Genomic DNA, 12,744 nt, shown 5'->3' with positions numbered 1-12,744 from the left:
CTGGAACTCTCTTGCTTTTTCAATGATCCAGCAGATGTTGATCTCTGGTTCCGCTGCCTTTTCTAAAACCAGCATGAACATCTGGAAGTTCACGGTTCACATATTGCTGAAGCCTGACTTGGAGAATTTTGAGCATTACTTTGCTAGCGTGTGAGATGTTTTCAATTGTGCGGTAGTTTAAGCATTCTTTGGCATTGTCTTTGTTTGGGATTGGAATGAAAACTGACCTTTTCCAGTCCTGTGGCCACTGCTGAGTTTTCCAAATTTGCTGACATATTGAGTGCAGCACTTTCACAGCATCATCTTTTAGGATTTGAAATAGCTCAACTGGAATTCCATCACCTCCACTAGCTTTGTTCGTAGTGATGCTTCCTAAGGCCCACTTGACTTTACATTCCAGGATGTCTGGCTCTAGGTGAGTGATCACACCATCGTGATTATCTGGGTCATGAAGATCTTTTTTGTACAGTTCTTCTGTGTATTCTTGCCACCTCTTCTTAATATCTTCTGTTTCTGTTAGGTCCATACCATTTCTGTCCTTTATTGAGCCCATCTTTGCATGGAATGTTCCCTTGGTATCTCTGATTTTCTTGAAGAGATCTCTAGTTTTTCCCATTCTATTGTTTTCCTCTTTTTCTTTGCATTGATCGCTGATGAAGGCATTCTTAGCTCTCCTTGCTATTCTTCGGAACTCTGCATTCAAATGGGTATATCTTTCCTCTTCTCCTTTGTTTTTCGCTTCTCTTCTTTTCACAGCTATTTGTAAGGCCTCCTCAGACAGCCATTTTGCCTTTTTGCATTTCTTTTTCTTGGGGATGGTCCTGATCCCTGTCTCCTGTACAATGTCACAAACCTATGTCCTATGTCCTAGGTCCTATGTCTCCTGTATTGGCAGGTGGATTCTTTACCACTAGCGCCACTCTTCATGGAGCATGGTCAAAGCCTCCAGTGGATCTGCTAGTCAGGCCCCCTTCCAGAGTGAGCCTCCTGGCATGTCTTTTCCTTGCTAAGACCTTTAGGACAACACCTACCTCTGCGTCATGGGTCAAGCCCATGTTTTTCAGCCTGGTTTCCAGTGTTACCAACCAAGGTTCTTAACCTCCTTAATCAACACAAATTGATAAGAGGCCAGACAGGTAATTCAGGCCAGGCTTTATTGGGGGCCCCTGATGCAGCAGGAGGGAATGAGAACAAGCAACAGTTTCTCTTACTCGCTCCCCCAGGGGGGTGGAGGGGAGAGGACACGCTGTTTCCTTATATGGGGTGATGGTAGGGGAGAGTCCAGGGATCTGGCCAGAGGGGTAGCTTGCCCACCTCTTTGATGATGGTGTGTGTAGGGGTCATGAGCAGTACCTGCTTTTGCTCCCAGATCTTTAGTGGTGACAATTGTTTTCTTAAAGAGTATTTTTTTACTCTGTATTTTACTTACCTATTTTTTGGCTGTGCTGGGTCTTCCTTGCTGCGCATGGGCCTTCTTCAGTTGTGACAACTGAGGGCTACTCTTTAGTTGTTGGTGCAAAGGCTTCTCACTGCAGCGGCTTCTCTTGTTGCAGAGCGTGGGCTCCAGAGGACCAGCTCAGTAGTTGTGGTACACTGGGCTAGTTGCTCTGAGGCATGTGGCATCTTTCCGGACCAAGGATGGAACCATTGTCCCCTGCATTTACAGGCAGATTCTTTACCACTGAGCCACCAGGGAAGCCCCGGGTTTTTGGTCTTTTTGTATCTTATTGTCCATTATTTGCCCCAACTGCGCAGGCACACAGTTATTTTTAGTCCCTTAGAGTTTCTTTGTGTTTTTGTTGCTTGAAGAGAGTTTTGTCCAGGTGCAAGCATTGCAACCAAGGGTCCCAGGTCCCAGCCTGTCTCACCAGCATCCTTAAGACTCATCTACTTTCCCCTGTGACCTCCTTCCCCACCACACCTCATGGCCAGCTGGGCTTAGGATCATTGAGAATGCTCTCCCCCCACCACAATCCCAGTCTGTGGCTCTCCTCCTGCAGGAATTCTGGCTCAAGAATTCTTAGGGATGCTGGAGTGCATGTAGACGAGAGCCGTGGCCAGGGAACCCAACTTCCCCCTTGTGACTTCAAAGTGGCCACACTCTCCTGCTAATTTATAACCTCCCTGCCCATGATAGTTTCTGGAGTCAGAGAGGCCTGAGTTTGAACCCAAACTGACTGTATCACTCACTACCCAGATGTGTAGACCAGTGGCTTAATCCTTTGGAACCTCAGTTTGCTCATCTATAAAATGGGTGCTGCCTTGCTAAGCTGTCAGGAAGACTGGCGGAGATCATGCATGTGAATACTGGTGTCTGAGGCCAGAGTTCTGGAAGCAGATCCTAGGATGAGGATCCATGTGCACGTCATTTATAAAGAAATGCTCCAGGGAAGGGCTTTCCATGTGGCACTGGTGGTAAAAAGAACCTACCTGCCAGTGCAGGAGACCTAAGAGATGTGTGTTCGATCCCTGGGTCGGGAAGATCCCCTGGAGGAGGGCATGGCAGCCCACTTCAGTATTCTTGTCTGGAGAATCCCCTGGACAGAGGGGCCTGACAGGCTACAGTCCATGGGGATTGCAAAGAGTGGGACACGACTGAAGCAACTTAGCACGGATGCACACCCCAGAGGAGAGTGGTAAGGGAACTGGAGAGAGCAGAACGGGGAAGGGAGGAAGGCAAGCGAAGGGGTGATGTCAGGCCAGAGCCCAGGAAGGGCAGCTTCCGCTTTGGCCCAGAGGGAATTTTGCAATGTGTGTCTGGTCCCAAAATTGCCTCTGCCAGAGCCATGGGGCGGGGCCACCCAGATCAGCCTCTGGCTGATGACATCGCAGAGAAGAAAAATGTAAGTTTCCAGGTACTTTCTGAATGAAGATGGGCAAAATGAAGTCGAAAGACTTCCTGAAGACAATCCTCCAAGACAGAAAGACTTGAAAAGAAGTGCAAGGACATCAGGTGGAACATTAACACCTTCCAGTATGACTTGGCACCAGAAAGATGCCTAAAAACCCTGGCCCTGAGTGCGGCATTGCTGCTACTATAGCATAACCTCAGCAATGATCCTGCTTCTTACTATAGTTACTAATTTCCTTGCCTTGGGTGGGCTGAAAATTTCAGACAGATGCTCTGAGCCCAGTGGGTAGACAGGAAAATAAATCTGGCAGAAAGAAGCAACATAACCCCAGCCACGCATCTGAGATTCCAGCGCCTGTTTCTCCGTGGTTAACTCACTCCTGGAGCATCTCACTGCCCCACGCCCATGCCATCTCCCTTCCCATCTGAAAGAGCAGAGTTGGGCCCTGCTGGGAGGGGCAGGTGGTGGGGTGCGGACTTGGCCCCAGGCCCACATGGGCAGGAGGAGAGCATCCGCTGGGGGAGCGGGGGCGATGTGGGGGAGTCGGCTGAGTCAGAGAGCCTCACCATGGTGAGGGGCGGCCTCCGCCCACCAGCAGTGCAACAGCAGCTGGAGGTAAAGGCTTCTGGGAGCGAGACCAGGCCTCCCTTCGGGCATCCGCCCCCCTGCAGGGCCCCGCTCACCCTGCACCTCCTGCCTTCCTCCCCGCTGCCTGGTGGGCCCTGGGCCAGCAAAGGGCTTTGGAGGCTGTGAGTGTTCGGTGCCAGGGGGTGTTTTAACAACATCCAGGCTGCCAAGAGCACATTATTCTCTTACAGAAATCCAAGGGATTGCCCAAGAGAGGTGATATTTTTGTAGCACAAAAAGAGAGAGAGAGAAAGAGAAAAGAAAAGTTCTTCAAAGCTCTGAAAGGCCTGTTGCGTCAGGAATGATAGTGGATGTTTGAGAATCTGGGTCCTTCATCAGCCAATAGACAGGGGATCCAAAATTGCTGTTTGTTTGCTTCCTTCACTGGATGGTGTGTATCAGGTGTCCCTAGGACATTAATGTGGAGGGAACAGCTTGTGCAAAGGCAGAGAGGTAGGGAAGGACAGCTTGTGAGAAAAGAAAAGCTGAAGATCAGTACTGTTGATTGTGAGAGATGGAAATTCTACCTCTAACCAACTTAGGCAAAGAAAAAGAATTCTTGGTTCCTCTGATTGAAAGGGTGAATGACTGGCAGTTTCAGGCATGGCTGGATCTAGGGGCTCAAACAATGTCACAGGACATGATCTTCCTTTGTCTCTTGGTGTTGCCTTTCTTGGCCTTGGCTCTGCCCTCAAGAAGGCCCTTGCTACTCAGTGCAGCCACTTTCATCCTTCCCAATCTCAAACTGAGTGGAAAAAAAGGAATTGTCTTTCCCAGTAGTTCCAGCAAAAGTCCTGTGTCTGACTCATTGAGCTGTCTTGGGTCATATGTCCATCTCCCGCTGGCCAGGTCTGGTCCATAGTTCCTTCTCAAAACCTATGGTTAGTGTGGCTTGGAAGGTAAGTGGCTTCTAGAAAAAAAAATGGGGTGGGGTACAGGGTAAATAAAAATGTAAGTGTCCTTTGAGGGCAACCATGATGTGTGTAAGAGCTGGGATGTTTATAGCTACAGGCAGCAGAGACCACCACACTGGCCTGCTTAGATACAGGGAAGCCCGGGGGGTTGGTGGTTGGTTGGTGGTTGGTTGGTGGTCAGGGTATCCCAATGAGCTTCCCTGGTGGCTCAGTGGTAAAGCATCCGCCTACAATGCAGGAGACAGGAATTCAGTCTCTGGGTGGGGAAGATCCCCTGGAGAAGGAAATGGCAACCCACTCCAGTATTCTTGCTTGGGAAATCCCATGGACAGAGGAGCCTGGCGGGCTACAGTCCATTGGGTCGCAAAGAGTTGGACCTGACTTAGCAACTAAACAACAACAACAACGAGATCATCTTTCCATCTCTCTGCCCAGCAACTAGTGTCAGCCCTGAGATGGCCCTCAGCGGCAGTCACTTTACAGATGAGAAGAGAAAAAGAGCCTCTTATCCAGCCACAGGATGGAAGTTCTTCCCTCCAATCTGAATGGACCCGCTTATGGTCCACATGACTGCCTAGACCAGCAACCATCACCCCAAGAGTGCCATGATCTGATGGACTTCAGCTAGGGTTCCTGAGCCAGTCCCGGTGAGGAGGATGGCTGGCCAGGATCTCCTTATCCAATCAGGACCCATCTTAGATCCGATGGTCTTCTCTAAAACAACTTGATCCTCCAACCTAAGGGCACAGGGTGGAGTGAACACAGGGAGAGCCCGCCCCGTGGGTCCTCATCTCACGACCTCCCTCCTCCTCCGTGCAGGGGTCCTGTGGCTGTCGGTGGTCTCTGAGGTCCTCTACATCCTCCTGCTGGTGGTTGGCTTCAGCCTCATGTGTCTGGAGCTCTTCCACTCCAGCAATGTCATCGACGGGCTCAAGCTCAATGCCTTCGCGGCTGTCTTCACGGTGCTTTCAGGTAAGGCAGAGGGCCTTGGGCAGTGGGGGAAGAACCCACCAGAACCAACCCTGCACTCAAGAGCAGAGGAAAATGCGGAGGGTGGAGCCACCTTCAGGCTAAGACCTGACTGGCCCCCCTGGGTGACTGTGGCCCATCACTCCTTTTTTCTGAGCCTCAGTGTTACAATTTGTAGAGTGGGATTTGTTTGCTTCCTTATTCTCTGAACCAGCACGTGTTTACTGGGGTCTCATGTGCCAGGCTGGGTGCTAAGAAGTGCTGGGGTTAGAGTAATGAATGGAAACAGACAGTTGTGGCTCTTGGTGAAGCTTAACACATGCAGGACAGAGAGATGGTTAGCTGGAGATGTTTCCAGGAGATGAATGCCACATGGCAAGGTGATGGATGGGATGTGTCCACAAGGGAGAGGGAGGTGGTCATGAGAATGGCCATACGGTGGTGTCCTGAAGGATGTGAAAGGGGAACCTGTTGAGGGTGGTGGGCACGTTGATTATCTGCTTTAGCTTATTGCCCTTGAGACATCCTTGGGGAGATGGCCAGCAGGAAGCCAAATGAACAAACCCATCTGGAAGCTCAAGGGTGGGGGCGGGGTGAGCAGAGATCATGGGGAAAGGTCAGGGATTTTGAGGGTTTTAGGAAGAATTGGATGGTTGGCGGCGGCAGCCTGACTTCAGGAACTGGAGACAGAAGACTCCAAGGAAAGGTCATTGGATTAGGTGGCCAGGTGCCCAGAATAGCTTCAGCAGATCCAGGTCAGAAGGGGTTAAGCCGGGAGTTGGCCAGAAGGGAGTGAAAGGAGCCCGTAAACCATAACTTCAGGAGGCCTGACAGATAGAGCAGTGGCTTGGCTGTGTACGACAGCTATTCCTCAAAAGCCAGATGTAAATTGAATTTCTATAAATCTAATCCTATTCTTCATGCACTGGAAGAACTCTCTGTTTAATGAAACCGAAACGATGAACCTTTAGGTAAGGGAAATAATCGGCCCCTAATTGAGATACGTATATATAACAGAAGGATCTCTCAAAGAATAGGGAGCAGAATCCAAGAAATTATAGCATGATCCATAGATCAAAACGCGTGCATCGTCATTCCCAGGATGTGGGCAATCTAACCAAAATAGTAAAGGGAAGAACAGAAAATCAGAGTGAGCCTCACGGCACAGTGTTGATTTCGGCCCCCTGCTTACTCTGTTTTCAGCTATTCCAGATCGAGAGATAGTTTATTCTTTTTTTGCAGTTGTTAAATGCATTTATTATGCCTAAAATCAGTTTTCATTCATAGTTCTTTTTCTCTTTTAATGTTTTATTCATTTATTCAACTGACGACCTGCTGGGCTCCAGGGAAAGTACTAGGTTTGGGGGAGTCAAAGAAAAAATAATTCCATTGTTGCCCTCCTGAAGTTTATGATCTTGGAGAGATATAGACTCAGAGATATGGACTCATTAAAAGATTGTAACTTGGTGAACTGGGTGGGGTGAGTCCTGCGGGGCAGGACAGGGGTGGGGTGGGGGGTGGGGTGGGGGGGAAGGGGTGGAACCTACGTTTGCCTGGGGGTGTGGATGGGTGGGGTGGGGAATGGGCAAGCAACCATTTGAGCTGAGACTTTGGAATAAACTTTAAGAGTTTGCTTTATAGACAGCTTGCGTGCATGCATGCTGGGTGGCTTCAGTCGTGTCTGACTCTGTGACTCTCTGACTGTAGCTTGCCAGGCTCCTCTGTCCATGGGATTCTACAGGCCAGAATACTGCAGTGGGTTGCAGTGCCCTCCTCCAGGGGATCTTCCTGACCCAGGGATTGAACCTGTGTCTCTTATGTCTCCTTGATTGGCAGGCGAGTGGTCAAGTACTTTACCATCTGGGAAGCCCAGTGGATAACTTGGGGAGGGCATTCTAGGTGGAGAGAACAGCATAGGAAAAGGCCTAGTGAGTTGTCATATTCTGGCAACTTCATGTAGTTCAAAATGATGGGAGTGTGGAAAGTCAGGTGAGGAGGAATGTTGAGAGATGAGGCTGGAGAGCCTGGTGAGGGTCTTGGTGCTTTGCAAAGGTCTGTAGAGTTTATCCTGCAGGCAATAGGGAGCCACTGAAGAATCCAGAGCAAAGGGTGATACAGTCAGGTTTGCACTGGGGGATGAGGATTCAGGGTGCAGAGTGGAGCAAGAATGGAGGTGAGGAGGCCGGAGCGGAGGTGAGAAAGGGTGAGGCCCCAGCACTGTGCAGCCCCAGCGCCCTCCAGTGAGGAGTCAGCAGGGCTTGCAGACTCATTAAGTGAGGTAAGCAGGAGTGGGTGACTGTGGAAAAACTGAGCCCCTAGGTCAGGGGTTCCTAGTGTGGAGTCCACAGACTTGAGGGCGTCCATGAACCTGGATGGGGGAGAAGTTGCATCTTTATTTCTCTTGTAACTGACATTTAGAATATCTTTTAAATATGAAGGGAGGCAACACATCACAGTTGTGGGCGGCACCTGTGATGCAGCCACCAATAGGAACCGCAGTTTTCATATCACGCTATGGTTGTGCAGATATCTTGCAATGCACTCCTTCAAAAGGGCAGTGCTTCTTAGAGCTTCTGCTGAATCTTATCTAACATGGTAATGAAGGAGCACGTATATTATGATACAACACATGTGTTTGAGTATTTTGCTAATTGCAATTCAATATAACTGGTTTCTTCTGTAATCTTGTTATTTTATTTTATGCAGCTGAAAACATTATTCTGGGGATGGGACCCTAGGTTGAGATGACCAGACCCCTTGCTCTGGGCTGTCATTTGGCTGGGACAGAGTAAGTAGTGGTACCACTGAGATGGGGAAGGTGGGAAAAGAGCAGGTGGAAGAGATGATGGGTCCATTCTGAAGAGGTTGGGTGTCAAAAGGAGAGGAGACATCAGCTCACATGTCCTACCAACCTCCCAGAATCCTTCTTGCTGGAATCCATCTTGGCTGAGTGATGCCACCAGGAAGAACCTGGGCTAGAATGATTGGCCAGAGACGACCCGGAAACTAATCCCGTCATAAGATGACCTGTCGCTGCGAGAGTCACGTGGCAGATCAGTTCTCCTGGCTTTCCCTACCCTGCTGCCCTCCACCCAGGCACCTCTTCCTGATAAAGTCTCCTGCTTTGTCAGCACGTGTGTCTCCTCAGACAACTCACTTCCGAGTGTTAGACAAGAGCCCACTCTCAGGCCCTGGAAGGGGTCCCCCTTCCTGCAACACTGCAAGATATCCAGCTCCTTTTTGTGTCAGTGGCTTTATCTCTCCTTTTCTTTCTCTCTACTAGGCATCAAAGAATCCCCTCCATTATCCCAAGCATCCAGCCCTCCCCTCAACCTCCTTACTCCAGTGACATAACAAAAGCTGGTGGCCAGCCCCAGGCAACCGTTTCCAGTTCTACAAGCAGCTTCCTTATGGGGAAGCAAGTAGGGGGCTCTTGCCTCTACCTTGAAGAGCTTATCAAAGTTTCCACCCCTCAAAAATACCCCAGTTTCCTTTAGCAGGGAGTCCTACTGTGAAAGAAAATAAGATTGTCTTCATAATTTCAGGCAAACAATGCCGGGCTCAGGGAGGTTAATTGATTTGCTCAAGGTCACAGGGCTGGTCAGTTGTGGAGCTGGATTTAAACCCCACTCCTGCTGGCTTCAAAGCCCCCTGTTTGTCAGGATCGCACTGCAGGAGTGAACCCCTGGGTGGGGAGGGAGAAGCCTTTTAAATCCTCAGAAAACATTAACTGAGAAGGATGTCGCACCAGATCATGTGAGAAGATGATGTGATAAGCAGGTGGTGGAGAGAAAGGAGTCTATCCATGCCTGTGTTCAGTCGCTCAGTCGTGTCTGACTGTTTATGACCCCAAGGACTGCAGCACGCCAGGCCTCCCTGTCCTTCACTGTCTCCCGGAGTTTGCTCAAACTTATATCCATGGAGTCAGTGATGTCATCCAACCATCTCATCCTCTGTCATCCCCTTCTCCTCCTTCCCTCAGTGTTTCCCAGCATCTGAGTCTTTTCCAGTGAGTCAGCTCTTTGCATCAGGTGGCCAAAGTATTGGAGCTTTAACTTCAGCATCAGTCCTTCCAATGAACAGTCAAGGTTGATTTCCTTTAGGATTGACTGGTTTGATCTTCTTTCTGTGCAAGGAACTCTCAAGAGTTTTCTCCAGCACCACAGTTCAAAAGCAAAAATTCTTTGGCACTCAGCCTTCTTTACGGTCCAACTGGGAGAAGATAAACCTAGGAGAAACAGGAGACCAAGAGGGAGCCAAGCCCTGAATTACCTGATTGGAGGAACCAGAAAGCTGGTTTTTCGGGAGTCCCTTGGGAACAAGTCATCTGGGGAAAGATGGGGAGGTGGGGGTGAGAGGCTTGGAGCAGGTGGGTGGGCTTCTGGTTGCCTCCTCTGGGAGGGAAGAATTAGGCAAGCAGGATTAGGGAGGGTCCGTCGATTGAGTTCGTGTGGGGAGAGGGTTGGGTTCTGACGCTGCTGAACCAGCTCACATTGAGGGGCGCTCAGCCCAAGGTCAGTGCTTCTAGGGCAAAGGAGAAGGAGGAGGTGAGGCGGCCCCTACTGGAACCAATTATTATAAATAATTGTTATAAAGAGCCAACGGGGGACTTCCCTCGTGGTCAAGTAGTTAAGACTTTGCCTTCCAATGCAGGGGAAAAAGCCAGTGCATGGCAGCTAAGACACGACGCAGCCAAATAAATAAATAGTAAAAAAAATGAATTGGTGGGTTAGGGTTAATTGTAATAACCGATACCAACTGAGATGCCAGGTTGCACCAGCACTGGGCTGACCTGCTGCACATGTTAATATCTTTATGCGTCAGTGTCCTTGTGGGGGGGACTAACATTATGTCCATTCCTCAGATGGGAAAACTGACTTGCTGGCAGTCACATAGCTAGTCAGTGGCTGAACCCAGAGCCTGCCACATAGAGTGCTTTGAGCAGGGCTGAGGACTTCAGATTGTCATTGGTTATTATTATTGTTAGTATTATTCCTAGCTGTCCCTGAATAAACTGAAGGGTAGATGGTGGCCCCAGGGGCCAGCCCTGTTGCAGTGAGGCTGGGGTAGAGGGATCTGGACTCTACAGCAAACCAAGAAGGAGAGGTGGGGCCGGGCCAGCAGGGCTGTGTTCTGATCCTCTGTTCCGCAATAGGGTGGTTGTACACAGCAGGTCACCCCCTGAGGGCTGGAGGCAGGGGCTGTGATGGTTGATTCTCTGGTTCAGAGCCCGGAGCGCCCCGTGCTTCTAGGTACCCACAAAGTGCTTAAATTTTGACTGCTTTTAGAATCAGAAGGAAAAAATAGAATAATAATGAAGACATAAGAATGAATCTAGACTGGATTATATTTTTTATACCACTGCCATCATAAAATGTAATTTTTAATATTTATTTTATAGAGGAACAGGCTGTTGAAGGGAAAAGAGCCTGGGGCCCATGAAAGTCATAATGTGGTCTTGAACTGGGCTATGGCTTTTCTCTGTCTCTCAGGACAGAGCAAGACTGATTCCACATGGGGTGGGGGCGGGGGCAGTACGGTTCCAGATGCCAGGTCCCCCTGCCCGTCCGGTCCTGTGGTTTTAGCCAAGGTGCTGGGCACGATGGAGCTTCCTCGACCCCTGTCTGTTCCCCCGGTGGCCAGGGTTTTGTATCTTGGTGGGGATGTGAAAGCAGGCTAGAAGATGTCTCTTCTTCCCCAGTTCCTCTGAAAGATGAGGGTGATCTCCTTAGGAAGGAAAGAAAGTCATTTGGAGAATTCCTACATCATCATGCTAACAACGGTGGGCTTTTAGTAAAACCTGCACTGGCATGAAGAGAAACATGTCTGTTTCCAGGAAATGATGAGACCTTGTGGAGAAGTCAGCAAACGTCTATTTTGTTAAGTATTAAGAAAAAGAAATTTTGCAACTAAACAAAAAATGACCAAGGATGAGGTAGCTCTTTGAATCCGGGAAACTAGGATCTTATCTTTTATGTAATCTTGGCATATTTGGTTTCATCATAAAGTGTATATTTCACTGCACAGTATATCACTGTTAAGCCCTGTATTTAATTTCTTAACCTTCATCCATGTTTTAGAAATTATTTTGTGACATTATATACAAAACATATGATTTGAAAATAGTTGTTTTAATTTTTTAAAATACAGAGTATCTTAAATATGAAAGGGAACTGAATGGGGTATGATGGGAATGGGGATGTTTTGATGCTTTTGTGACCAAGAAAATACAGAGCTAGTGGACACTTGGGCTTTCCCGGTGGCTCAGCGGTGAAGAATCTGCCTGCAGCGCAGGAGCCGCAGGAGATGTGAATTTGATCCCTGGGTCAGGAAGATCCCCTGGAGGATCTCGGCAACACACTCCAGTGTTCTTGCCTGGAGAATCCCAGAACAGAAGAGTCTGGCGGGCTATAGTTCAGGGGGTTGAAAAGAGTCGGACACAACTGAAGTGACTGAGCAAGCACACACTGTAAACCACCATTGTATTTTAGCATGAGTTTCCTGGGACAGTAATTCCACTAACTATCCCACCTCTTAGGCCTGTCCTAGAAGAATCCTCTGCCTATAACTCCCTCTGTTCCTTCCTTCTGCCCTGACCAAACTAGGCCTCTTGCTCATAGCTGAGAGAGCAAGTACTTTTGTGTATTTTCGTGTCTAAAAATGCAGAGGCTCTAAGTTAGAGAAACGAATGTTTCCATATTATTAAAAGTTTCTTTTGCTTGCAAGTGACAAGAACCCAATCAAATTAGCAGAAGGAAGAAAGGCAGGTGGGAGAAGGTGATTGAACTCTATTGATTTCATGTAAATTGAAAAGTACAGGGTGAGTAGGCTTCAGGTATGGCTGCATCCAGATGATCATGTCATCAGGAATCTAGGAATCTCTAGACTCTGACTTCTTTCAGCTTCAGTCTCAGTCCAGCCCATCCTTATGGAGACAGGATGGTCACAAGTGGCTCCAAGCTTAGATAAGACTCCAGCAGTAGAGCTTCTTTCTAGTCAAAACTTCAAGGGAGACTATGATTGGACTAATGAGGTTCATAGATTTATTCCTGAACCAGACCTCATGCTGGAGGATGGAATACTCTGGTTGGCTAGGTTTGGGTCTCCAGGCACACCTGTGATGTGGGCTTGGCCAAGGACCAAGCAGGACTATTATGCAATGATGGACAAGTGGTTGCCCAAAGGCACTGGTTGATTGCAAATCCTAGCGGTTGGGAGTTGGCTGACTCACCAGGTGGGGAGATTATCAGCAGTGGAGCTGAAGGCCTCAGAGCCCCGGGAATGGTAGAGGTCTTCTTAATTTGGGTTCCTCCAAAGCAAACCCTAAGGTGAAGATATGCATGCAAGTAGTTTATTTGGGGGGTGATCCCAGGAAGTATGGT

General features: G+C 48.8%; 1 protein-coding gene across 4 annotated transcripts in view; it reads left to right on the top strand.

The window, feature by feature from the left end:
* The window catches only part of GSG1L (GSG1 like), a 256,025-nt gene that overhangs the window by 161,460 nt on the left and 81,821 nt on the right, over positions 1-12,744 (top strand). For 3 of the 4 annotated variants that reach the window (XM_070461126.1, XM_070461124.1, XM_070461123.1), the window contains one exon: positions 5,213-5,365. The exons of the other annotated variant lie outside the window; for it this stretch is intronic. In XM_070461126.1, coding sequence (XP_070317227.1) covers positions 5,213-5,365 — 153 coding nt within the window. The remainder of the gene's footprint in view (positions 1-5,212; positions 5,366-12,744) is intronic. 4 annotated transcript variants of the gene reach the window in all.

Source organism: Odocoileus virginianus, chromosome 33, assembly GCF_023699985.2.
Source record: "Odocoileus virginianus isolate 20LAN1187 ecotype Illinois chromosome 33, Ovbor_1.2, whole genome shotgun sequence".
NCBI classification, from domain to species: domain Eukaryota; kingdom Metazoa; phylum Chordata; class Mammalia; order Artiodactyla; family Cervidae; genus Odocoileus; species Odocoileus virginianus.
Note: the sequence above shows the minus strand (reverse complement) of the source record. Positions and strands in the feature narration are given on the sequence as shown.